This window comes from Apiospora hydei (assembly GCF_038363865.1).
Source record: "Apiospora hydei strain CBS 114990 chromosome Unknown utg000008l_segment0_segment0, whole genome shotgun sequence".
NCBI classification, from domain to species: domain Eukaryota; kingdom Fungi; phylum Ascomycota; class Sordariomycetes; order Amphisphaeriales; family Apiosporaceae; genus Apiospora; species Apiospora hydei.
In genome coordinates, this window is record NW_027117367.1 from 3,165,214 (window position 1) to 3,190,026 (window position 24,813).

Here is a 24,813-nt window from a genome sequence, read left to right on the forward strand (position 1 = left end):
AAAGATCCTGGTAATACCGTGCTGCCTGACACGACGTCCACGATGTCAATTGAAGTCATCAACTCAAGTGCAAAATATTGGTGCGTGGCATGGTTCTTATTATATATATGAGCTTGCATCTATGTGCCATTCCCAGCCCGCTTCCAGTTCTCTTCCTCTATTGATCGGGCCCTCTTACATGCAGCCTACAAGGAGGCCAACGAACCCGAAAAATGTGGACACAGCTCCATTCCATCGCGAGCGCCATGCCCGGGTATCTGAGCGCCAACGGCAGTGGCATCTGGGGCGTAGATTGCATCGGAATGAACAGCAAACGGCGCCTGGTCCGCCTTCGCCGGCCAGACCGGAGATCACGAGCGAGAACCTCGACATCGTCCAAGCAAATCGACTCGCGACACCGGCGGGTTTGGGGAATGTCGTTTCGGCTGGTTCCGCCAACATTGACCCGCTTTAAAATGGGTATTTGGTAAATCATCTGATTTCCTAGCTAAAAAAACAACGAAAAAACGCCTCATACGGGGGGATTAAGTCTCGGTGTAGAACTGGTTATCCCGCGCAAAGACCATGGGCGGCTTGCCGTTGCCGGGGCTGCGCTGGGTGAGCTGGAACTTGGAGGTGGCGGTAATGAGCTCGCCGAGCTTGAGGTGGCCGTAGTTGCGCGGGTCGAAGTCGGGGAAGCGCTTGGTGATGAGGATGTCGACCTTGGCGAGCGGGGCCCAGCCGTCGTCGCCGGCGACGTCGCGCACGACGGCGCGCAGCTGGTGGATGACGTTGGGGTCGATGGTGGCAGGGGGCGGGCGCGCTGTGGGCGCGCTGCAGGTGCGGTTTCCGGTTGGGCGACGACGAGGGGTGTGGTCGTCGCCCGGGCCGGTGGAGGGCAGGGGCAGGTTCTGGGCGCGCTCGATGGCGAGGTTCTCGACGTAGATGAAGCGGTCGCACGAGGCGACGAAGGGCTCGGGCGTCTTGCGCTCGCCCATGCCGTAGACGACGAGCCCGGACTCGCGGATGCGGGCGGCCAGGCGGGTGAAGTCGCCGTCGCTCGAGATGATGCAGAAGCCGTCAAAGGTGCCCATGTGCAGCAGGTCCATGGCGTCGATGGTCAGGGCGGACGCGGTCAGGGTCTTGCCCTGGTAGGGGAACTGCTGGACGGGCTGGATGGACTGCATCAGCAGCTGGCCCTTCCAGCTCTTCAGGCTCGGGCTCGTCCAGTCGCCGTACGCGCGCTTCACCGAGGCGGTGCCGTACTTGGCCACCTCGGCCAGGAGCAGGCCGACAGCCGAGGCCTGGGCGTTGTCGGCGTCGATGAGGACTGCCAGCTTCATTGCGGAGTCGCCCATGTCGGCGCGCAAGTACAACAACGGCTGGAGAATAGTGATTAGGGAAAATGAGATACGATATGAAAGAGATGCAATTGTGATAAAAAAGATAAAGTATTTACATATAGTCATGCATGAAAAAAAGGGGGATCCGGCTTGGCGAGGACCGAGTGCAGCAGTGCCGGGCTCGTATCAATTGATTCAATTGATCTGGTAATGTACAGATTTCAGGAGGTGACAGGAGGGCGGCATTGGGCGCTTAGCAGCCAGCGCGGCGTACCCCGCAGTAACCGTAGTGCGACGAGCCCTGGGTTTTCTGGGTTTAGCAGCCTGTCCCAGGTCCTGCCCAGGGCGTTTGTCCTCTGTTACTGGCTTGTCTTGCGCCCTAGCGCGGTGGGGTAAGGACTCAATTGCTACATGTTTTCATGCAATTGGTTTCAGGACTCGGCCACGGCGCAGCAGCAGTGGGATGCAATAACTAAAGCAGAGTAGCAGCAGGTAATAGCCCAAAAGACGGTAACGGCGCTATTGGAAACTCGATGGCGACAAGAGGATTCCTGCCCGGTCGTGCCAACATCCGGCGCGGCCAAGCTGGCGAGTGTCGCCAGTTGACAAATCAATTGAGACGTGTGGGAATAAGAGATTTGAGATTGAAAATTGAAATAGGGGGCGGGTCTCGAACTGCATTTCCCATCCTTCTGGTCCGAATAGATCCAACCTGCGCCCATCACAATTCGCCATGTCTTGCCAATTCCGCAACTTCAATAGGAGTATTTCCGTTCTTGTTCCGAAGTCGCTTGCGACTGCTTTACGCTAGCAACATCGTGATCAAGTCCCCGTCTCCCAACTCGATGGCGTGGCGCAGCGCGCTGCAGTCTTCGTTGTCCTGGAGGCTCACGCCGGCGCCCTGAAGCACCGGATGTCAGGCGACGACGTGGTCTGGAGCGACAACCATCGCTGCCGTGTAACGGGCTGCGCCTCAGAGCGTCTTACCGATTGATCGGAATGGCGCCGGCCGCCAGCTCCATTTGGACCAGCGCGGCCTCCCCGAGAGAGGGTCACGAGGTGCGGGTACGATTGCGGCTCATAATGAACGGCCTTGCCGAGCTACCACATGGCGTCGATGAGCGAGGCGACGACCTCCCGGCTCTTCGTTCATCCCGACAGAATGGCGTGCGGGAGGATCGCACGATGATGTCTGTGTCGACGGCAATTGGTCTGCGTAATTACGCTCCTTGGTCACCGCGCCATTGAAGATCTAGGTTAGGGCGTATCCGACGCACTTCCTGCCACCACTGCGGCTGAGCGAGGTGTTGATAGTAACCTGATTGCCCAGTTTACATGACATTCTCTTCCGTCTAAAGGCCTTTTCGGTCAGAAGCTGACAGAACGCGAGATCGGTGTGGTGTCTTATGGTGTCTTGCCTTGGCAGTCTAGTTGCCACGCATTTGCGCCTTCGTGTTGTTCATCATTGCCGTCAAAATAGGTCCCAAACATCTATGCCCATGGTATCTGGCTATGTCCTGCTAGTCCCGCAACCTCCATCGGAGTCTTTCCGTTGTTATTCCGCAACTGCTTATCGCCGTTGCGAGTCAGCGATGGTATGAGGGCCTCCTCTCCGACTTTCGCCGCGTGGTGCAGCGCACTGCAGCCGTCCGCATCCACGAGGTTCACGTCGGCCTTTTTCCGGATGAGATGGCACGCGATCATGGTATCTCGGGCGACGATGGCTGCATGCAGCGGGGTGCGCCCCTGACATCGCGTTGGTCAATTGGGATGCCGGCCTTGAGCAGCGTCTCGACCAGCTCGAACCCCCGGAGAAGGCGGCTAGGTGCAGGTAGCACTGCTGCTCGTGGTCTGCTTTGTCGAGCTGCTGCACAGCCTCGACGAGCAGTCCGGCCGCGTCCCAGCTCTTCTCCACAATGGCCAAGTGCAGAGGGGTGCGATCGGACCGATCACCAACGTCGGGATCAGCCTCGTTTTGAAGAAGTAGGTTGACCGCCGCAGGTCGGTTCTTCTCGGCGGCGATATGGAGTGGTGTAAGTCCGGACTTGTTTCGGAAATCTATGCCCTTGCCGCGGCATATAAAGGCAGCCATCACAGCAATCCGATCCAGCGCCGCGGCGGTATGCATTGGGGAGAAGCCCTGGTTGTCGAGAGCTTCGAAGTCGGCCCCTTGGTCCAGGAGAAAGTTGACCATTGGGAGCTGGTTGTATGTGACGGCGGTATGAAGCGGTGTCTGGCCCTGCCAGCTCTTGCCCCCTGTATTTGCGCCCTTGTGAACCAGCAGCCAGGCCGCCGACATGTTCCCACAGGCGATTGCCAGTTGGAGCGGGGTGAAAGCTTCCGAGTCCCTCAGCTCCAACGGACATCCGCGCTCAACTAAAATCCAGAACAGAGACTTGTCCGTGACGTTGGTCCAGTTCTTGATAAAACTGTGCAAAAGGGTATCGCCTAGTTTGTCCTTGCTGCTCAGCTCTGCACCCTTCTCCAAGAGCGTATGCACCGTTTCTGTACGTCCATACCGGACCGCCAGCTGGATTGGAGTCCACCCGTCGCCGTCCCGTTTGTTGAGGTCCGCCCCTCTCGAGATGAGGAAGCGGACCAGTCTGTCGTCCCCTAGGCTGGCAGCTGTGTTCAAGATCAGCCAGCGATCCCGGGATGAGGGGGTATTCATATCGGCCCTGGCATCCACAAGCATCGTGATGATATTTTGATGGCCACTTTTGAAGGCTAGGCGAAGCGGACTGAAGCCATCATTGTCCTCAGCATCAATGTTTCCGCAGTGGCGGATCAAGAGTTCGACGGCCCACGAGTAGCCTTCGTCGGCAGCCAAGTGAAGGGGGTGGTACCCCTCGCATCCTTGATATCTACGTCCGAGCCCAGTGAACCTCGGAGTAGTATCTCGGCGCTTGATTCATCATGGTTCGAAATTGCCAAATGAAGTAGTGTCCTCCCTCTAGCGTCTTGAGCGTTGACTCTCGCCCCGCTTTCCAACAGCACCTGTAGTATACGGGGCTTTTTAAATATCAAGGCCCAATGGGTTGCCGTGTGCGCTGTATCGACGCCTGCGTCTACCGGGACCTGAAGACGGTTTAAGGAGTGCAACACGAGCGCTTTCGACCCGAAGAACGTGGATATGTGTAAAGCAGTTACGCATGATTTGAGGTGGGTAGGAATGCTGTCCATGTATTCTGTGGCCTCTGATAAGCTCAATTCGTCTTTCAGGAATTCCAAGGCAAGACTCCAGGCTGCGGAGTCTTTTTGTGAGCGTCGCACGTGGTAACCCCAGTTATCTGCAGCATACTTCAGATATGCCGGTCTCTGGGACGAGAGATGTTGAGAATTGTCGATCCCTTGCACATTCGGGCGTTCCCGGAGTACCCTCAGGCATCTGCGAGCCAAGGACAGGTGAGCGCTTTGGAGGGAGAAAACCTCGTTCTGTTCTAGGAACTCGTGGACTGTATGATGCAACAGACGGGTGGTGCCAGAACCATCAATGATGATTAGGCCCGCGCATATGGCTTCGAGTGTAGCTCCATCGATCGTATCCGCAGTCCTATACCCTCCTACAGCCTGGCTTAGCTCTGCGATTGAGAGGGGTCGGGCCGCATAGCACACCCAGCTCAGGGTTGCGAGTGCTTTCCATTTGTCGGAATCTTGTTGGGCATATATCCGTTGCAAAGCAACATCGTAGAAGTAGGACCAATCTCCATGGAAATTCTCTATCGAACCCATACCTCGGCCGACTCGTCCCTCAAAGGCATCCATCTGCAGTTGGGCCAGAAGAAAACTGTCGTGCTTCAAGTCAGCCAAATGCGCATGTCGGGTTTTGACATTCCCCCCTACTCACTTTCCTCGAGACTTTGTGACGAAACCCTCGTAGGCTTTCGACGTAGCGCCATCATCCGTCTGGAACTTGGCCGTTATCGTTTGTTTCAGAACTTCCGAACGGCCGATCCTCCACTCCAAAAACGCGGCTATGTCCTTAGTTTTTGCTTCAATAGGAATCTTGCCGTTGAAGTCAAGAGATTTCGAGATTGTCGGGTCATTTCTCGACATAACCAAGACCTTGAAGTTGCTCGGCAGCTGCGCGATGATGTCCATGAGCGTTTGTGGTCGGTTCTCCTTGGTTTCGTCAGAATACTCATCCAGTCCATCCAAGACGAGGTAGATCTGTTGGAACGCTATTGCTTCTGAAAAGAGAAGACGCAAATAGTTTTGGTTGCCCAACATTTCCTCTGATCCGTGCCACTCGTCGTACTTTCTGGTCATGTCATCTGAGACATAACGCTTCTGGGACAGCATTTGCGATAGTAGGTCTGCTAGAATTGCGGCTGGAGTCTGGTTTTCACGCTCTTGGTAGTCAAAGTAAACGTACAGAACTGCTCGCATATTTTCGTCGCCCAGCCTCATTCTGTCGACGACCTTCTCGAGATGACGGATGATTTTTGCTCTATACGCAGTTAGTACACACTTTCAGGGGCTTGAGGCGGCAGTAACTTACGCTAGGACTGTTTTGCCAACTCCGGCTGGGAACAAAGTCTTTAGCTCACATAAATGCTCTACCGTGTTATCCTGGGCAGCACTTACGGTTTCCATAACACCACAGACGGTTGCTGTTTCCATCACGCCAGTAAGAAAACCGCTTATCTGTGAAGATCCAGTTGCAAGTATCAGGTAAGGCTTGGGCAGCAGTTTCAAGGCGATCTTTCTTCTTGTGTGAGTCAAGTCGTGAGTGTTTCTTGAGCCATTGAATGATTTTGAACCTATTTGGAGATTCGGCTGCGTCATATTTCATAGGTAAGCTGGTGTCCAACACCCCAATTTCGGTTTGTCCCTACATTGATTGATGGTTTCTTATCGAGTTAGCCCAATTAACACCAAGCGGACAGAGGAATGTGTGAACATTTGTTCCAACTGTAATGGAAAGGCCATTACGCGTATGATAGAAAGTCACCTACGATACTTCACCCCCTTCTTGATAACGACAGAGTTCCCAATGATAGAGTTGACATGCGTTGCTTCTGCTGGGTTTTGGAGTCCTTCACAATGTTAGTTAGTCTGTATATACCACCGCGAGTTTCGTACGTACTGAAACCCACATCACCACCAACCGCAAGCCTTGCAGCAATGATAGAATGGTCCGCTTTTCCAACACCAAGCCGGTCTGCCATGGATTGGCTTTGAGTGTCCCTTGCCTCACCCATGCTATGGAGCGCGGAACTTTTCATTCGCCACGAAACTTAGGATATGCGTATAGTCAGTCCAGGAAGGATGGCAAGTGTAATTATAATATCTGAAAATTTTAAGGAGCATGATGGCTTTAGGCGTTCGACCGAAAGTTCATTCTGCAGCCTTCTTACTTACCCCTTCTTTCCTGGCCATTCTTCCCTCCCTCCTCTTGCCTGGCTCTTCCCGTGGCTGACAGTCAGCCCTATGACGCGCGCACTGTGTTGGGGGCGGCGCTTTATGCGCCTGACGCAGCCCAGCCTGTTATCACATTAAGCGAGACCATTGCAACCAATGATACCAGTCGGCCTTTGGCTTCACCGAATGCGTCTTGTCAGCCACAACACGGCAACTTGCCGTTCGCGACCAGCTCAGCTGAGAAGATGGGTTGCAATCAAAGCAGGAGCTGGGGGACGAATTGGTATGTACAAAATGAATGTCATTCACGATCAAACTCAAAGGGTTAAGTTGTACGTAGAGTATCGAGCAATAGATCAAATTTACCGTTGTGTATTATGACAAAGTTTTCAAGTACCCATTATCTACCATAGTGGTGCCTCGGCAAATTGGGTGTTCGCAGATCCATTGTATCCGATCACCTTATCTTCTGAGGCCCAGAGGCTGTGCTGACACTGGTTGGTAGCATCTGGCTGACTTGACAAATGAAACGCGCATGTTCCAGACCGAACCAGCTGCAGCCAACTAGACGCAGTCAGCCTATCCCGCCATAATCCATTTCGAACCCCGCTCAAGCTTATCATACATGAAGCTGAACATTTGGAGGTGAGGGCATAGTGGGTTTATACATACACACCTGTCAGCAATGCCACACATACCATAGTGAGATTGTTCACCCTGCACCTTGGCATCGTACCCAGAATAATTCATGGTCGGAATTCCTAGGGTGGCTGTTTCCGTTATTTGGAGTCCGTCGCTCCAATTGGTTTCAGCCCTCAACGTTATTGCCTGCTCCTATTCTCTCCATCTACGCATTGAATCGAAGACGATAATAGGGAGGCCTCGAAGACAAGCACCCGACGTGGAGAGACGCTATGGCAAACGAATATGAAAATGTTTCAATGGCTTCAATGTCGCTCGACGAAATGAACGGAGCCCTTCATGATGCCGTACAAGACTCCGAAACAAATTACAGCAATCAAGCTGTCACACACACGCCGCCGCCAGAGGCCCCAGCAATGCCAACAACAGACAGAGCACCATGGCAAGCTGTTGAAGATGCGTCGGATTCCGATTTGCCTGGCCGAGCAGGGTCGACGGCTGCGCAAGCAGGAGACCCAACTGTTCCCGATCATGCCTCAAAGGCTAGGGAGAGGAAATCGACAAAGACGCACGAGCGTCGGAGACATAGGGACGAAGTTGACCGATCGGGTGACTATCAAGCGTTCCCCTTGCCATCACTCAGCAGGCAGCCTCCAAGGGACGATCACGGAGGGCCATCTTCTGATGCTCTGAACAACGCTGGACCGAGAATACCAGGACAGAGGCATCGGAGGGAACAAGCAACTCTGAATAGGCTCCAGAAGCAGAGTGATTATGATGTCGGGTTTACCGACATCCATGGGATGCGCCGACCACAACTATCCTACGCTGGGAAACCTGCTGATGCAGCATTCGCCGAAGGGCCACCCAGACCGACAGGAGAGACGGTACGCTATAGGCAACCGTTCAATCCAGTGAATCAATTCGAGAGGATAGACGAAGAGGGCGAGTTTAGTGGCCCTTACTTTGGAGGGGCACCCTACTACGGACGACAGTCATATCCAACACAGCGCTTCAATACCAGCCAACCCAGCTTCTCTCAACAATATCAACCCGTCAACTACGGAAACCAGTCCTACAATTTACGCCCTAACGATCCACCGACAGCAAGGTGGCAGTCGGATCAGCGAGCGGATCCCCAAGCAGACCGTCGGGCAGCACCAGCAGCACCTGAGGCACCTGAAGCACCCGAAGCACCTGTACGAGTTGAGGCCCAGTGGGGGAATAAGGGCCCAGACTCGGAGTGGTTGAAGGTTATGAAAGAGCTTGAAGACAACCGAAATGAGCTGGCGCAAAAAGACGACATCATTAAGAAGTACAGAGTTAGAGAGCTCGAGAAGGACATGCTGCACGACGCGACGGAAAAACAGGAGCAGGCCAACAAATTGAAGGAGCAGGCCAAACTGGAGTTAGAAACCGTTAACCAGAAGAGGATAGAGGAGCAAAAGGAGGAAATGGCCAGGCTAGAGTACAAGAACAAAGTCCTGCAAGCGGCCCAGGAGGCAAGGGAACACATGGAACAGAAACTAAGGGATGAAGAGAGGCTTCGGAAGGCGGAAGAGCAGAAAGTCCTGAGTTTGGAGATCGACATGAGGAGACGAATCGAGACTGAAATTGCCGAGGAGGCGGAGCGTAGGAAAAGAGAGGTCGAGAAGCGGATGTACCTCGAGCGGGAAATACGAGCGCAGCTAATGGCCGAAAGACGTGAGGACGAGGAAAGGACGTTGAGAGAAGAGCTCCGCAAACAACACATCGAGAAGCGCTTGGAATACGAGTTCGAGATGAAACGGAGACGAGCAGATGAGCTTCAACAGTACAAAGAAGGCATCGAGGCGAAGGTCAGGATGGAAGCTAACCAAATCATCGGTTCAGAGCAACGGAAGTTGGACATGGAAAAGATGAGACTGGAGATACAGCAGGGCACTGAACGAGTGATCAGGGACACGCTACAAGGAGACGATGCAGTCAGCCTGCATAGCGACTCAATACACGTGGATGACTATCTTGATCCTGATCAGAGCATAGTCGACTTCAACCTTCAGAATACATACCCTCACTCACGAATGGACAGTCGACATGTGTACGAAACCAACAGACAAGGAATTTCCCATCCGTTCCCCAACCTCGACCCAAGACGCCCTCCTGAGCCAGTGGCACCGCCGATGGGTCCTGTTGAACCTAGATTCGCCTGGAATGGTCCGAATGCAAACCTTGGGTATCAGCGGCTAGGCTGGGGCGCTCCAGCTCCAGCTCAAACAACTAGCGGGCGACCAGCAAGCGTGGGCAATCACCTTAACAACTATAGCGGGAACCCGTTCGGGCAACATTACTTCAGCCATCTCGGATCTCAGCAGCAACTTCACATGCCAAATCCAACGTATCGGGCTAACCCATCCAATCTAATGCATAATATGGCACCAGAGCCTTCCCTATCAGGTTTCAGTTCCGATCTAAACCTCAGACGCCACCCTCCCCCTATCCCGCAGGCAACCGTACTGATCCGGAACCAAGGAAGGGAACCCGCGGCCGGATCCGCGATCCACAATCGGCAACAATTTCCAACCCTATGCCAGAACCGCGTCGGGCTCTGAGGCTGCTGAAGATCGCGCAATCTACCAACAAACCACTATCGAGACTCAAATGTCGCCCAGTAGTGGTATTTCGCGGTCGCGGTCTTCCCGCCCACCCTCTTCCCATCCAACCCCTTCCGACAGGCCCCTTGTCTACGAGGCGCCTACAAAGGCGTATCGAAAGTCGAACCGGAGTTTGGTGGAGAGCTCACACGGCCTAGAGGATAATGACTTACCACGGGCACAACTTGATAGAGACTACGAGACCTCGCCGAACCCCATCAGAAATTCTTTGGTGAATCATGAGGAGAACTCGGCTGTATACCTGGTGCCTTCTCCACCTGGATTGACGGGGCTCGAAGGGTATCCACCGTCTGCATCAGCACCCAGCTTGTCCGGTGGGCGTCAGTCCAGGGCTGCGAGTGTGTACAAAGACTCCGTCACACAGACAGATCTGGGAGGAGAGGATGGGCGTACGTCTCTGGAGATGACTCTGCCTAAGGGCTTGGCCAGGTCTGTTTCCGAGGGGTCGCACAGCCAACAGGTGTCGCCTCGATCTAGTTATGGCAAGGAGAAACAACTGAAGCGGATGAAGAAATTCTCAAGGGAGACTGTAGAGTAGGATGGCGGAGTTAGGAGCGTCGCAGTCAATTGATATGAACAAAATCAGGAAACCACCGTAGCTATCGCAGACCACAGCCAAAATAAACACCACAATCATTCAGGAATCTGACAAGGAGTTCGTGCCCTGCCATTTATGCCTATCCACGTTGGGTAGCAGACGCCCATTATACCTCGAGTTGAGTAAGCCTTCGGTGTGGTCGGTCCACTAAGAGCGAGGTAGCTTAGTCGAATAACAGATCGCCCTCGGTCTTAATCTGCTCCGCTACCAAGGACTTTTCCACGTCTCCCTCAATGTAAATGGTTGCTGTCGTGGACGTTCGGGTTCGTACAGTCTTCGTCACACCTCCCTCGGACTTGGTCTCCTCCTGCTTACACATGTGTTGTCAGCATCTCCTCTACTAAGCCCCGGTTCAGTTTTCGAGGGGTTAGTGGCCGGCTTTAGTACATACCTTCTCCTTAACCTCTTTCACCTGCTCCCTTACCTGGCCACCTAGAACGGAATGAGGGGCTAGTCAGCGATTGAGCCCAACCAGCTAGGGGTGTTTGTTTTATCTATTTGGGCAGGATGGGGGACGATACGTACTGAAAGCGATTTTGCCGGTAGTTTCGTACTTCTTCGCTACAACGGATTTGTGCACAGTGCCGCCGATTTCCACTTTACTCTTATTCTCATTGCTCGCCTTGTTTTCATCGGTCTGCTAGATTGGCTGTTACTAAAACAAACAATGCGTGACAGCATGGGTCGGGGTTATCCACGTGTGCGTCGGGCGACTTGGCCGGGACCCCATCCAATCTCCTGCCATGTTTCCCAGTGCCGTGGAACTCCTTCTCCCTCGTGGTGGTGGTCGTAGCCGTAGCGGAACGGGGGGTTTCTGGTCGCCAACATTGTTACGATGTGTAAAAACCTTCAAGGTTGGAATGTGTATGTAAATCGCGAAAGAAGGAAGGCGTTGGTTTGCATCAGCGGGTGTGCGGGGATGAACAGCTAGGTGGCCAGAGTGCCTTGCCCTGCGAAATGCCTTGGATAAATACATTTTTATGTAGCTAGGCTACAGGCATGGCTGCCTCCCAGTGTCTAGGGACTGAGCAGGCCTGAATGAGATGGGCGCGAACGTACAGGGTGTCTGTCAGACAAGGCAACTTGGCGCTGTTCAATTAGATCTCCCCACCCCTCATCTTTTGCTAAAGATACCCCAGAGTCGTTGGAGGATGTCGCGAAGGCGGAGAAAGGGGCTGGGGCTTGGGCTTGGCAGCGCCCACGAAAGCGAAATGCACAGTACGTATATATATGAGTGTTCACCGTGCGGGCCCGGAACCACGTACAGCTTACCATGCATACCCAGCCTGCTTCTGGCCCCCTCCCCTGTTCCCCTCCTTGCAAGGCATGATTTCTTCACTGAAAGGCCTGACTGCCCGACCGCCCACACTGAAGGGTGCTCTCCTGTCGAACACAGAATGACGTTCCTGTCTCGAAAATCATGGACATCGTCCGCGAAGTCAGCCGAGACGGTCGTCGTAGAAGACGGCAGTTCTCCAACGAGTTACGGAATCAAAGCGCTCCATGCGCCCGAAGAAGCGGTTGCAGAGTAAGTCCAAGAGGCGCCGAGGCCTCACCCTGCCTTTGGATCGCGTCGGAGGCGGTGAATTCAAATCAGGCTGGCTGCTGACACCCACCACCCCAAAGTGTAATATTCGTACACGGCCTCAAAGGCGACCCCGAGAGAACATGGACCGTCCCAGGCTCTGAGAAATCGTGGCTGGAGTCTCTCTTGCCATCAGAACTCCCAGATTGTCGCATCCTGACCTACGGCTACGATTCAAATCCCATCAGTGCGCTTGGTGTGGTGTCCAGCAACACTATTGGCAATCACGCGAAAAATTTCCTGCATAGGCTCTCCTCGTACAGAGCCCAGAGCAATAGTGTATGTGTTATATGTGTCCGGATATTGGGCTCACTCGGCTAAATAGCCTGCAGACCGATCGGCCCATCATACTAGCCGCACATAGCATGGGCGGGCTTATGTGTGAAGATGTGAGCAAAAGGTTTCCCATTGTAACGCTTTAGTATTACTAATCATATCATATATACAGGCTCTTCTGGCCTCTCAAAACAGCCCCGAAAGCCACCTACGAGCCATACTAGAGTGCACCTATGGGATCCTATTCCTCGGTACGCCCCATTCCGGCTCTGGGCTAGCGACATCGGCGGAACGCCTCGCCAAGCTGATAGGGCTTATCAAGGACACCAACCCGAGGATCCTGGGGGTGTTGAGAAGAGACTCGGAAGTATTATCAAGGATCCAAGATGACTTCCACACGATGCTCCGCTCTAGAACCTTTGATGGGTATCCCCCGATCAGCATATCCTGCTGCTACGAGGAGCTACCGCTACAAGGAATTGGCGAGGTCGTACCAAAGACTTCGGCAATTTTGCATGGGTATCCCGCTATCGGGATCCGAGCCAACCACCGAGACATGGTGCGCTTTTCCAGCCCGGATGAGCTGGGTTTTCTCAGCATCACGGGAGAACTCAAAAGATGGGTTGACGGCTTGAGGACATCGGACGGAACGCTGCGGCGGGGCCTTTCCAGAGTGAATAGTCTCCCGTTGAAGGAGCTCCTGATGGCTGAACCAACTGACCAATCCAGCGGTATCACCATCTGGGGCAACGTTGTGAAGTCTAACGTGGTCAATGGTTCACAAACAGTGAATGGCGACATGTATTTTGGCGATTAGGACGTGTTCTGGTTAAGCTTTCCGGCAGAAGCACTAAAACCACTTCGAGTCTTTATAGATGGCCCACAATACCATATAGCATCATCGTGTAAACAATAGTAGCAACATAACAAACGATTATACTTCATTTTCCAGAGAGAAACAAGCTTTTGTGAACCGGCCACCAGTCTTCTAATTCAACTCCGCAACTACGCGGCGCTCTTCCGCGTGAAGTTGAGCCTTCTCCCACTTGTGCTGACCGCCAACGTACTCATACTGCAATACATCTGGCTGAGTTCGTGCTCGTACGTCTTTCAACTTCGCTAAGCCGATGCCCTTGCCTGACATGTTCGTAGTATCCGGTCTATTGTATTTCTGCTTTGCAAGCATCCACAGCAACACGGCAAGTAGTATGAGCAGGGGCACGCCCAGGCCGGCAGCGAGGCCTGCTTCGAGAGCGATGGACAGAGTCGACGGGCAAGCATCAGTGGGGAGCTTTGCATCGGCCGAGTTGGTCCCTGTCGGCATAGGCATTGACGTCGCTGACCCGGTCGGGGTACTGCCTAGTAGTACGTGCCGTATTGGAGCCCCAAGTGTTTGCGACAACGGAAGTGTATGCATCGGCTAAATCGAAGGTGTAGTCTCTTTGCTGCTGGAAGAAGTCGTAGTTGATGAGGGTCGCGTTGTTCAACTGGAATCCAACGTCGCTGGAACAGCAGTCGGTCTTCGAGTCGAGGAGATCACAGCACCAGCCGTTGAATTCCTTGCAGAAACGAAGTAGAACCTGATCATTGCCGACTTCTTCATTTAGTATGTCTGATCTCATCTAAGATGTCCTGCCCATATATCAACTTTTGGGTGGACGTCCAATACTACGGTCAAGCGACATCTCGATGTGATTTACTCACCACCACTGCAGACATTGGGACATCTTCGTCCCCAGTTCTTGTCAGTACACGCTCCTCGATACATACAGCCAAAGTATAGGCTCTGACATAGGCTATTGCTGTAACAAATGTCGCGATACGCCTCGGTGAAGTGGTAACAGCAGGCCACCCCGGAATTGCTGCAAGGCTTGTACCCTTAAACCGAGCCGTCGGGGAGATAACAAGCTTGTGCTTCAGCTGCGGAAGAGATACCAAGAACCACCAGTCCAACTCTCGACAATCGGAGCAGGCGCGGGGCAACCATGATGAGATACGGATTGTGACACATGAAGCACTCGTGTGTCAAGTATGTAGAGTGCGACTGAATTAAAGATCTAGAAAGAATGCTAACCGCCGGCCCCCATTTGGTGCTGCCAAGATTATCCAAGCCGCAGCGCTTCGGCTGGCCACCATGGAAGACCTGATGTCTACTTGAACCGAGGCGCGCCCCTATTTCTGGGGGTGAAGCCGATGTGCAAGCCAGATATAATTGGGTATCAGGGTATTTGTTTATGCACTGACCTCCCACCACCCCGAGCTGAGCTAGTATGCAACTGAAATGTTACACTACGCACCCGCTTTTTGAAATTTCTATTTATCGAGGCCGAGCAAGTAGCGTTGAATTCATCACCTTGTAACTCCTTGATAGTTGGATGAATAGTTGACCTCAGAGTAGAATTTCCCAGAGTAATATCCCGAGCAGACCGTTCATAGGTGTCTTTACGGATCTCTACACGTAACGGCGATGGCCTTGATCTAGTTGGGTTACTCACGGTTTATTGTGTCGCAGAGGGGACAGCGCAGCATCTCACCCAGCGGAGATAGGATCGTTAGCTGGTAAGAATGGACTATGGTATAGGTATCGAGGATATCGGGCTGCCTCGGGTCAAGACACGATAGGAAAAGAGGAATGCTGGGGTAAGCAGTGACTGCAGATACAATTTAGGTTTATACTTGAACCGGCGCGCGCGCCCCATAATTTGGATACAGGAGATAGATACTGTTGGGACCAAAGGCTGGAGATGCATTGATGTTGTTGCTCATGCCCTATCTACAGCTGTTCTGGCTTGCTAGCTAATACACAATGGGGAAACAGGCAGCCACAGGTGGCTGGTGGCCTGTAGCCACAACAGATACTAAAGTCGGAAGCCGTTTATTAGGGACTGAAGTAGTAATAAGGTTTAGGACAACCACAGGAGTATAAATTCTCGTTCTCACATCGACACTATCTCCGGTAGAGCCCTCAGCGAGGCACGCTCTCTTAGGACCCGAGCCTTTCTCCGGTTGCTGCCTAGAAACGTATATAAACCCTCTGACTTTCCAACCCAAGAACACCTTTTTCTTTTCTCTCCATTATTACATCAATCATATAAAGAGACCATACGAGCCTACATCCGGCATTCCCCCAAGATTATCGACCCTGATACCATCTACGACAAACACTGCAAGTCCACAATTAGAACATTGGTACCACACCTACAACAAACATACAAGCATTCAATTGAAGAGCTTTTCATTGCTATCGAGACTGATACCACCTACGACTTCTCAACATCACTTTGAGCCATCATGCCTTCTTCAGAGACACCTTCCACCTTCACCACTTGGGTGGCCAATTTTCTCCAGGCCTTGTCCTTTACGAAGAGGCCCGTAAACCAGCCCGTTGTCGGGACTGAATTGGTCAAGGCTGAGATACCTAAGAGAGTGATCACTGCTCATTACATACGCGATTTTGCCAAGCACTTGGAGAAGGCTGGCCAGGAGGGGAGACCGCTTCTGCATTCCGACTGTATCGTCTGCCGCCGCACTCTGTCCATCTCGAGCAGCGTAGGCGACCTGGTCAAAGAAGAGTGCGAGCTCGCCGGCGACGAGACGGCCGCGAAGTCGAAACTGGAGTTCTACGAGAAACACGACATCGAACACACCGTGGTTCTGCGCTGCGGCCACCTCATCGGAGCGGAGTGCCTACGGGAGGCCGTGGAGTTCTACGCAAGCGGCCACCCCAGCGCATTTCGACCGAACATCTGCTTCCACTGCCGAGCCAAGACCGCCTGCGACGGGTGCGACGACAATCTTCTGGCCGATGGCTCCTTCGACCCCTTCCACAAATGGACCACGTGGCCGCTCGGCGAGTCGGATACGATGATGTACCAGCCCTGGGCCGGCTTCCTGCGCGTCGGGCTGACGGCGGCCGAGAAGGACCCCAAGGCCAAGCGCTACTGCCAGCGCTGCACGTACTACCAGATCCTCCGCAAGTTTTCGGAGATCGCCCTGACCTTCCCCGCGTGCGACAAGTTCGCCTCGGCCGAGGAGTGCCAACAGTGGCTGCGGCAGCGGCTCCACGAGGCCAGCCGCGTGATCTGCCCCCTCACAGACGACGTGCGCAATCGACGTATCGCGGCCTGGAATGACATGTTTTTGGCCAAGGGGCGCGACTATTTCGTGGAAACTTGCATGGGGGCCCAAGGTAGGGGGGCCAAGCTGCACGGCACCGTCTTCTGCCAGTGCACGGGTGACATCGAGACTTTGTCCCCCAAGCGCCTCCGGGGTTTCAAGAGGAAGCAGAAGCGGCGAATCCGAGACACGAAGGCGGTGTTCAAGTTGGCGGAGCGGTGGACCGAGAGGTTCATGGCGATCGCCAACACGATGCCGCTCGCGTGGTACAGGGGCTCGGAGGAAGAGGGGGGAATGGGGGACGCAGCAGCGGCGGCTTTCGACTCCTCCCGCGCAAAGCCTCGGATCGGGACCTGCCCGAGCACCGGTACCAGCGCTTCCTCAAGATCGTGGGAGGGGACACGCTCTTTGACGCGCTGTCGCGGATCAATCACACAGTCGTCACAGGTACGAAGTTGGTTGAGCTGGTGGAGAACTTTGACAAGTGGCAGTACCCCAGTCAGGTTAATGCCGATAACACTGTCGTTGCTCGAGAATCTGAACCATGGGAAATCATGACGGCAGAGAGAATGGAAGAACTATGGGGAGACGTGGTACTACCTGGAAGAAACGATCCATGGGAAAAAGCACTGCGGGATGGGTGGGATAATGGATGATGGGATGATTTCGAAGAAGAGTGGGAACGTTATCGAATGGATGAAGGGGAAGTCGATATCAAGTTGCAGAGGATGTGATTCATGAGAAGAAAGTGAAGGGGAAGTTGACGATTGACCCGGCGGCGGCGGTGGACGAGTGGTTTCTCGCGCCGGTTCCATCCGAGGTGTGCGGTTTCCTCCCGCCACCACCAGTGCGCATAGCTTTGCTACATATAGAGAACTATCAGAAATTGTAATGCTAAAGAACATTAAAACAAGCTTGACTTTGTTCGTAGGAACCGCCCATGAGATATCAGTGACGCAGAGAGCCAAGTGTTGACAAACTGTACCCTTCTCCGCCGAACTGCCTACTCTAAGCCCTATTTTCAAAGAATAGCATTCCAACTCCCTGAACTTTCCGCTTCGCAACCAAGAAAAGGTACCAAAGAGCGTTTCCCAACAGATAATTGGCAGAAATGATGTAGTATAATACCGAGTCGAAGACCAGCCACGACCCCGAAAACGGCAACTCTTTCTTGGGATAACTAGCCTTAAGGCTACCGACGAGTAACCCAACGGGTACGAGAAGGAATGCAAAGTGGCCCACACGGATGTTTGTGTACTGGCTCGGAAGCGGGAACTTATACGGGACGCAGTTCCCGTAGCGTGCCCAATCCGGCGTGGTGTTGTTGTAAGCATCCCTGTACCGGCCTTGCGGTCTGTCGCCCATGGCGAAGTCCCTCGCGTTGAACTGGAGGCGCGCCAGGGACGTCCGGAACAGAGCCTCGCTCTCAATTATCCACTGCTCATCGTCCAGCTGCCGCGACTCGAAGTCGCTGATCCCGTCGGCGGCCACGAGAGCGCTGCCTCGTCTGTACCGCAGCGAGTTGTACGTGGAGGTCCGCTTAAACACTGTCCGGGCCATCTCGAACGCCGACCGGAGCTCGCGGCTGATGCCTTTCGGGAGCTCGTCGGGAGAGTCGCAGACGGTCTCGTCGTTGGCGCAGACCCGCATCTCGTCTATGGCGACCAGCACTCTGGGCCGGGGATCCGAGTTGTAGTACTTGGGAACGGGACGATCAATTGGGAACAGCTCCCGATTAGCTGGAAAGACGGGGTCGTCGCAGCGGCCATTGTAGAGTATCCTACAAGAGGAAACAAAAATTACGGTCATGAATGTGTCTTGGTCGCGTGAGAGCTCCTTGTTGGGCTGCCATGCGTCATACTCGCTGCCCGATGGTGTTGATTCATATGCACTTTAGGGACAGTCAGTCCAGCGAACGGGTATCAATTGGGGGGGTGGGTATATCCATAGTACCTAACTGCGTAGGCCGCGACGTCCCAGTTGAAAGGAAGTCCGTGCATACTGAACGTGAAGTTTCTGAATCCCGCAGTGTCGTTGATGGGGCCGAGATAGTATTCAAACTTGAAGTCATCGCCTGCCCCAGATTTGTCCTCCACGAAGCCATAGTCAATGTTGAGTGGCACGAAAGTCGACGTTAGCCTGACAAGGGGCAGATGCGCCGCGTTCAAACCAAGCTTGTCGACACGGAATGTGCCAGTGTCAAGCTTGACCGCACTGTTGTATATACCATTCGCACATATGCAGTTGTCCGGATCCGGGCAAGGAAACGGACAGTTGACTTTTTCCATGCTATGTGAGATGGTGGGTGTTTGGAAAAGCTCGCACTGGGAATTGTTGTCAACCCACTCCTCGCGGTAGCAAGTCTTTGCGTAATGTGACGCCCGCGCCTCCTTCTCCGCCTGGACTAGATCGTCGTTGTCTTGGATCCTCCAATCGGCGTTGCGCTGGAGTTCCCAGAATCCGCAGTCCCCGTTGTCAGACAAACCGGTATTGTTGGTTGGTAGCTCCCCAACAGCACCTCCTGCAAACGCGTAGAGAACTGCTCCTACGGCAAGAAGAAGGGCTAGCACAATGTCCGGCCAGAATTGACTTTGCATAGTTTGTTCTGAGTGTTCCGAATTACCAGGTGACCTTGATTGCTGTGTGACTGGGGAAAGGTTGGATGTATTAATTGCTTGTAGGCCGTTCCCGGAATCTGGATCCGCAACTTCAGATTCGTTTGAGAGCTCTGCAAAAGTCTCATGCAACAGTGGCTGTTCTTCGCTTCGGTCCCGGCAGTCTTTTGGTGTAGATCGTACGATTTGAATCATCCAGGCCCAACACCGAACCAGGATACCTCTGGCACATGGCCAGCTGAGACCAATCACAACACCAAGAGAAAGCTTCCATATCGTCCCCCAGGTCGTAGTGACAGTGAGGAGGTGAGTTGCGCCTTGAGATCATTAGCATTGGTAGGCATGTTGATAAAAGCACTTACCGTCCGTTGCCAGACTCCAATCGTGATCGGTCCAGGGCCCTAGCTTAACAGATGGGTTCAGAGCCATAGTGAGGATCTTCCACGAAAATGACCAAGATGTACCAATGTCGGACAAGATCAGTTGGGCGCCTCTTCGCCGGATGCACTGAGAATGAGAACGGTAATAGTGGCGGATGCCGATGATCCATGAGCTTTCATGTACCTAATAATATATGCACTGCCACAGTCATTTTTTTCAAGCAGGGGTGTTGACGAATCAACATCTGAAACACGAGGCGGACTTCGTACAGGTGGCTGCAGTTTATCGCTGATCGGGCTGAATGGAATCTGCCTTGGCGTCGGTCATATGCCCTGCCGATTTCCTTGGGTCAGCAGGTTCCCGCGGCTTGAAAAGTACTACCCCTCCCATTTCAACAGATTGCTTTCTGACGCTTCTTGGGGCCCATCCACGGAGATCAAGATGTCGGCAACCCACGTATTGTTGGGCTGCCAGTTGTACCACTATCCATATGGGCTGGATAGACATTGTTACTCGTGTGTAAGTTCGGAACCCTTCTGCTAGGCCTAGACGTTGCTTACCTAGTCGGGCCAGAATCAACTGGAACTACTAGCACGCGACCCGAACTGGAACCGCGAAGCCAAACGCGATCGGAATGGCCAGGGCAAGCACGATGTCCATAGAGATCCGGATCGAAACAAAACAGAATTCGGGGTGCCAAAGAAACGAGCGTGAAGAAAGTGGGCGCAACAATGACAAAGAGCAAGGGGTGAGAGCCAACCCAACCCCAACTTTGACAAACACTGAGTACGGATCTATGCGCTTACCACGGCATAACCGGATTGGATATTTAGAACTGCGGAATCTGATTTCATTGCCGCAAATCGTTCCCGAAGTTCGATAGACAACCTTCGTCCCGACAAATCATTGCCTTTTCATTTACAGTCATGCTTGTCACTCAAGAGCGGCAAAAACGAGACAGTTGGATACACGCTGGAGGTACCAGGGGAATCAATAGGAACTAGGATCCAGGAGGCGAATCGATACCGACACTATCATAATCACTCTGATCTGGAGATCGTTACGGAGGGGCTTCTATATGTATGAGGAGGGCAAGTGGCGACTGTCTTAATCCTTCGCTGCCTAAGATCACCAACCCACTTCCCAGTTTATATGTAGATTGGACAACAGGACCCGCAGTCAGCCTACTGGTGACTGGAGACGGGTCGAGTTGCTATGAGGTATTGTAGTCAATAAAATATTGATAAACATCATGACTAGGAAGTGGTGATACGGATAGTTGGCCCTGGGAGTTCTCGTGACTCTTCGTCGCTTTCTGTGCTGGGGGTGCGTCGAATCGGAATAGCTTCTGTGTCCGAGCCCTGTCCCTCCGCCCAAGCCTCCAGGCCTGGCCAATATATTTGGATACTGGCTCTCCCAGTCTCGCCCCTACCTCCGCTATCTCGAAGTTCGGGTGACGTTGAAATAAGCTACAGAGAGTTCGCACTCTGCGTGAAAAGAGTTCCACCCACCCCCGCATGGCCCCGTCAGCAATCGTCGTCAGCTACCCGAACGACCCGATTCACTTCGACGTCGTTTGCCCAGTACCTACTCACCAGAACCCAACAGAGCTTGGCAGGTATGATTAGGCCTGTGTAGCTCATTCAATTGGCAAGTTGGCCGATTTGACTGGGCAGCCACCTGGAGTGATACCCCCTTGCGCCTATCCCTTGCGACTGTTGGCGTGGAATTGGCAGTGCATGCAACAAGCTTTGGCTTGGAGCTGATCACTACCCCAAGGGTGCAATTTTAGCGCCAACAGGCGACCGCACCGCTACCTGTCAGTGAATGAAGCCCCCTGTAACCTAAGCGATTTCAGGGCGGGTGACGTGTAGGGTTGCAGCGCCTGCTAACACTCAACCAACTCACCTTTTCGGGTCATATATTAATTGACCAAGACATACGACACGCAAACCTCCCTTTTTCGCCTCGAAATATCATGTTTCTATGTTATGATTCAATGCGAGCACAATGGTCAAAGTCCGCGACGTTATTGAGAGCAATGCCCGCTTCGCCCGCGCGCAGCACGAAGGGAGCGTCTGCGCCTTTGCCGGCGCCACGAGCGGCATTGGGAACAGCACCATGCGACGCTTGGCCACCATGATGCAATCTTCGACCTTCTACATCGTCGGCCGGTCGGAGGCGCGTTTCGCATCCCAGATGGACGAGCTGCGGGTTTCGGCGCCGACCAACAAGTTTGTCTTTGTCGACTGTCAGCTCTCGCTCATCCGCGACGTCGATGCTGCCTCCAAGCGCATCCTCGCGGCTGAGAAGAAGGTGGACTATCTCTGCATGAGCCCGGGCGGTATGCCGTTTCAAGGTGCAGTCTGTAAGTGTGATCTCTATGTCCCATCCTTGTTCCCATTCCAATCTAGCTCTGACCGTTGGTGTCCGTAGATACGGAGGAAGAAGGGCTAGATGTCAATTTCGTCGTATCGTATTACGCTCGGGCACGGCTTTTGTCCAACCTCCTACCCCTTCTCCGCCAATCGCCCCATCCCCGGGTCCTCTCCATTCTCAACGGTACCAAAGAGAAGCGCATCAACGAGCACGACATCGGCCTTGACCAGAAGTGGGACATCGTGTCCCTCGTAAGCCACTCGACCATCTGCACGAGCCTGGCCTTTGACTACCTGTCGGCGGCCGAGACCCCCGCGCCGCACACCGTCCTGATCCACGCGACCCCGGGCCTTGTCCACACGCGCGTGCAGCGGGCCCGGCGCCCCTCCATCAAGAAGGTCGGCCTCTTCTGGTGGGCCCTGACCTCGGCCTTCCAGATCGTCTCGGGCTGGATTATCGTCTGCTTCGGGCGGTCCCTGGAGGAGGCGGGCGAGCGGCACGCGTTCCTGCTTACCACCGATGCCATTGGGCCGGGTTCGTGGCGCACGAACAGGAACAACAACGTCGTGCCGGATAATGAGGCGCTCAGGTACTACCACGAGAGCGGGTTTGCTGAGACTATCTGGAATCACACGGTGCAGGTTTGGGAAACTGCTCTTGGTCGTTCATCGTCGTCTTAAGCGAGCGAACTGTTGCACTTGTGGGTCTCATATTGCTGTCAAATCCCATAGTCGCCTTGAACGTCTCGACGATGCTGCGGGATACCCGCCACCACGGCGTCCCGCTGCAGAAGGGGTTCTATCTGGACGACTCCGACCGGTCCAAGCGCCTTCGCCAGGTTCGTGTGCGCATTGGCGGCGTCCTACTGGGCCAAGAGGGGGGCAATGTCGGCATCGCCACCGATGCCGACGGTCGGTCGCGTGGTGGGTCGGCTGCGGCCGGGGCGGCTTTATCATTAGGGGCGTTCAACCCCATGAAAGTCGAAATGTTTTGCCGTATGGAGGCTAGCTCACAGTAGTTACTCCGAAACACTACCTTATCGCGAGTCCAGACGCTGTGCCTGCACAGGACCTAACACGTGCGTGCATACTGCAGCTAATCGTAACATTTGGAACCAACACTTCGCCCCTCGTCTCGCCATTGTTTCCCTTGATGGAGCAACGATGCTACATGGTTGGTTATGAAATTGCTACGTCTGCATGGATGAATAAATCGTATGCCCAGCAGAGACGAGAAAAGTGTGAAGATCATTGGTCGTCGAGAGAATTAGCCGAAGCAAGGGGGTTGATTTCCAAGCATTATTATGCAAGAAGGCGGGCCATTGCCCCTCTATACACCCAGCCGTATTAACAGATTACATGGCGAATTCGACAATAATCCCTCCGGTTACTTGTTCTCTAAGTTGACGGGCTGACGTTTCCTTATTTCAACCTCTGTCACATTCAGTCGTAAAGAAGCTGTGCAAATGAAACCAATCATGTCCGAGCAGCTGGTCGTCGTGATCAGCGGTGTCGGTAGAGGTAGGCAAGCCCGAAAGCATCATCCCCGAGCCTCCCCTAACGAAAGCTTAGAGCAATGCTGACCCATATAAAGGCATCGGCAACGCCCTGGCCCAGTCCTACCTGACTCGGCCCAACTGTACAGTCGTCGGAAGCGTGCGCGACGAGAATGCACCAGGTGTCGCCGCGCTGCAGTCTACGGCCCAAGACAATAACCCCAAGCTCCTCGTCGTCAAGATCGAGAGCGCCTCGGACACCGACGCCAAGGATGCCGTAGAGATGATGAAGGCGGCGGGCATCGACCACATCGATATCCTGATCGCCAACGCCGGCGTCAGCCCACCGATCATCCCGCTGGAGACGGAGAGTCTCGCAGCAATCGAAAGCGCGTTCCGCGTCAACGCTTTAGGGTCGCTGGCGCTGTACCAGGCCTGTCATCCACTGCTGATGAAGTCCGGGAATCCCAAGTTTGTGGCTATCGGCAGTGCGGCAGCCTCCATTGGCGCCATGGGAAGCAATCATGCATGGGTTGCACCGGCCTACTGCATTTCCAAGTCGGCCTTGAATTGGATTACGGTGTAAGCGAACGCCAAACTTCTTCTGGCCGAGAACTTACGATTTGTGTCACAAACAGTTCGGCTCATCACGGAAACGACCGGCTCATTGCTGTGGCAGTGAATCCAGGGTAAGCTCTGCTTTTCAGAATGGAATGATCTGATTTTAGTCCACTAACTGACGTGCTAAGCCTGGTTGATTCGGATATGGGCAACAAGACTGCCAGAGAGCATATGGGATTGGATAGGGCGCCAGTCACAATGGCAGACTGCGCAGAGAAGATTACCAAGTTGGTAAGTTGGACCATTGGATGAGTCTATGTCGCTGTATAATCATCTCAGTCACTGACTCCGATTAGGTCGATGAAGCTACGCGTGAGACTACTTCTGGCAAGTTCATACATGTCATAGATGGTACGGAGATTCAGTGGTGATGTCTTACTGGAACCCAAGATCCGTCCCTGCTGCACATTTGTTTCTGCTGTAAGATTGCCACAAAGATAAATTTCAGCATTGGTGGTCAATTGAACTTGAAGATAGATGGCCTATTGGCTGTCTAGTGTCACCTGCCATCGACAACATTCATCTCCGCACGAATCATATATGTACGCTGTGCAATCGCCCGTCTTAGCAAACCCAGTCAATAGAAAGACGTCATAATCATGCCACATCACTTTTCCCCCAACACGGAAAGGGTGGCAACGTGGCATCGTGCTTACTTCAGACGTCTGTTTCAACCACATTTTTTTCTTCTTCACTTCCCATAAAATCCAAGTGCCAGCACGTTGTCCTCCCACGAACGGCTTCCAGTTACAAAGAGAGGCAAGA

General features: G+C 53.6%; 11 protein-coding genes across 11 annotated transcripts; 6 read left to right on the forward strand and 5 right to left on the reverse strand.

The window, feature by feature from the left end:
• Positions 1–524: 524 nt before the first annotated feature.
• Positions 525–1,337, reverse strand: PG997_011556 (NYN domain-containing protein; the record flags this gene model as incomplete). The annotated part of the gene is made up of 1 exon (XM_066815871.1): positions 525–1,337. One exon carries the CDS (start codon positions 1,335–1,337, stop codon positions 525–527), a length of 813 nt encoding a protein of 270 aa, XP_066665161.1.
• Positions 1,338–2,892: 1,555 nt separating this feature from the next.
• Positions 2,893–6,526, reverse strand: PG997_011557 (ankyrin; the record flags this gene model as incomplete). Its single annotated transcript, XM_066815872.1, has 7 exons — positions 2,893–4,227; positions 4,473–5,109; positions 5,170–5,772; positions 5,824–5,848; positions 5,910–6,101; positions 6,281–6,361; positions 6,412–6,526. The coding sequence occupies 7 exons, from the start codon at positions 6,524–6,526 to the stop codon at positions 2,893–2,895; spliced, it is 2,988 nt and encodes a 995-aa protein (XP_066665162.1).
• A 1,218-nt stretch (positions 6,527–7,744) lies between these two features.
• On the forward strand, positions 7,745–9,919 carry PG997_011558 (uncharacterized protein; the record flags this gene model as incomplete). Its single annotated transcript, XM_066815873.1, has 1 exon — positions 7,745–9,919. The coding sequence occupies one exon, from the start codon at positions 7,745–7,747 to the stop codon at positions 9,917–9,919; it is 2,175 nt and encodes a 724-aa protein (XP_066665163.1).
• Positions 9,920–10,743: 824 nt separating this feature from the next.
• PG997_011559 (uncharacterized protein) lies at positions 10,744–11,408 on the reverse strand (the record flags this gene model as incomplete). Its single annotated transcript, XM_066815874.1, has 3 exons — positions 10,744–10,887; positions 10,972–11,012; positions 11,279–11,408. 3 exons carry the CDS (start codon positions 11,406–11,408, stop codon positions 10,744–10,746), a joined length of 315 nt encoding a protein of 104 aa, XP_066665164.1.
• A 569-nt stretch (positions 11,409–11,977) lies between these two features.
• Positions 11,978–13,258, forward strand: PG997_011560 (LipA and NB-ARC domain-containing protein; the record flags this gene model as incomplete). Its single annotated transcript, XM_066815875.1, has 4 exons — positions 11,978–12,108; positions 12,207–12,444; positions 12,498–12,554; positions 12,614–13,258. 4 exons carry the CDS (start codon positions 11,978–11,980, stop codon positions 13,256–13,258), a joined length of 1,071 nt encoding a protein of 356 aa, XP_066665165.1.
• A 171-nt stretch (positions 13,259–13,429) lies between these two features.
• On the reverse strand, positions 13,430–14,063 carry PG997_011561 (uncharacterized protein; the record flags this gene model as incomplete). Its single annotated transcript, XM_066815876.1, has 2 exons — positions 13,430–13,755; positions 13,811–14,063. The coding sequence occupies 2 exons, from the start codon at positions 14,061–14,063 to the stop codon at positions 13,430–13,432; spliced, it is 579 nt and encodes a 192-aa protein (XP_066665166.1).
• Positions 14,064–15,732: 1,669 nt separating this feature from the next.
• Positions 15,733–17,115, forward strand: PG997_011562 (uncharacterized protein; the record flags this gene model as incomplete). The annotated part of the gene is made up of 1 exon (XM_066815877.1): positions 15,733–17,115. The coding sequence occupies one exon, from the start codon at positions 15,733–15,735 to the stop codon at positions 17,113–17,115; it is 1,383 nt and encodes a 460-aa protein (XP_066665167.1).
• Positions 17,116–17,565: 450 nt separating this feature from the next.
• PG997_011563 (uncharacterized protein) lies at positions 17,566–19,601 on the reverse strand (the record flags this gene model as incomplete). The annotated part of the gene is made up of 3 exons (XM_066815878.1): positions 17,566–18,448; positions 18,511–19,489; positions 19,535–19,601. 3 exons carry the CDS (start codon positions 19,599–19,601, stop codon positions 17,566–17,568), a joined length of 1,929 nt encoding a protein of 642 aa, XP_066665168.1.
• A 1,962-nt stretch (positions 19,602–21,563) lies between these two features.
• Positions 21,564–22,612, forward strand: PG997_011564 (uncharacterized protein; the record flags this gene model as incomplete). Its single annotated transcript, XM_066815879.1, has 2 exons — positions 21,564–21,921; positions 21,990–22,612. 2 exons carry the CDS (start codon positions 21,564–21,566, stop codon positions 22,610–22,612), a joined length of 981 nt encoding a protein of 326 aa, XP_066665169.1.
• A 71-nt stretch (positions 22,613–22,683) lies between these two features.
• PG997_011565 (uncharacterized protein) lies at positions 22,684–22,950 on the forward strand (the record flags this gene model as incomplete). Its single annotated transcript, XM_066815880.1, has 1 exon — positions 22,684–22,950. The coding sequence occupies one exon, from the start codon at positions 22,684–22,686 to the stop codon at positions 22,948–22,950; it is 267 nt and encodes an 88-aa protein (XP_066665170.1).
• A 459-nt stretch (positions 22,951–23,409) lies between these two features.
• PG997_011566 (aflatoxin biosynthesis ketoreductase nor-1) lies at positions 23,410–24,419 on the forward strand (the record flags this gene model as incomplete). The annotated part of the gene is made up of 5 exons (XM_066815881.1): positions 23,410–23,452; positions 23,526–24,009; positions 24,066–24,116; positions 24,177–24,279; positions 24,345–24,419. The coding sequence occupies 5 exons, from the start codon at positions 23,410–23,412 to the stop codon at positions 24,417–24,419; spliced, it is 756 nt and encodes a 251-aa protein (XP_066665171.1).
• Positions 24,420–24,813: the final 394 nt, after the last annotated feature.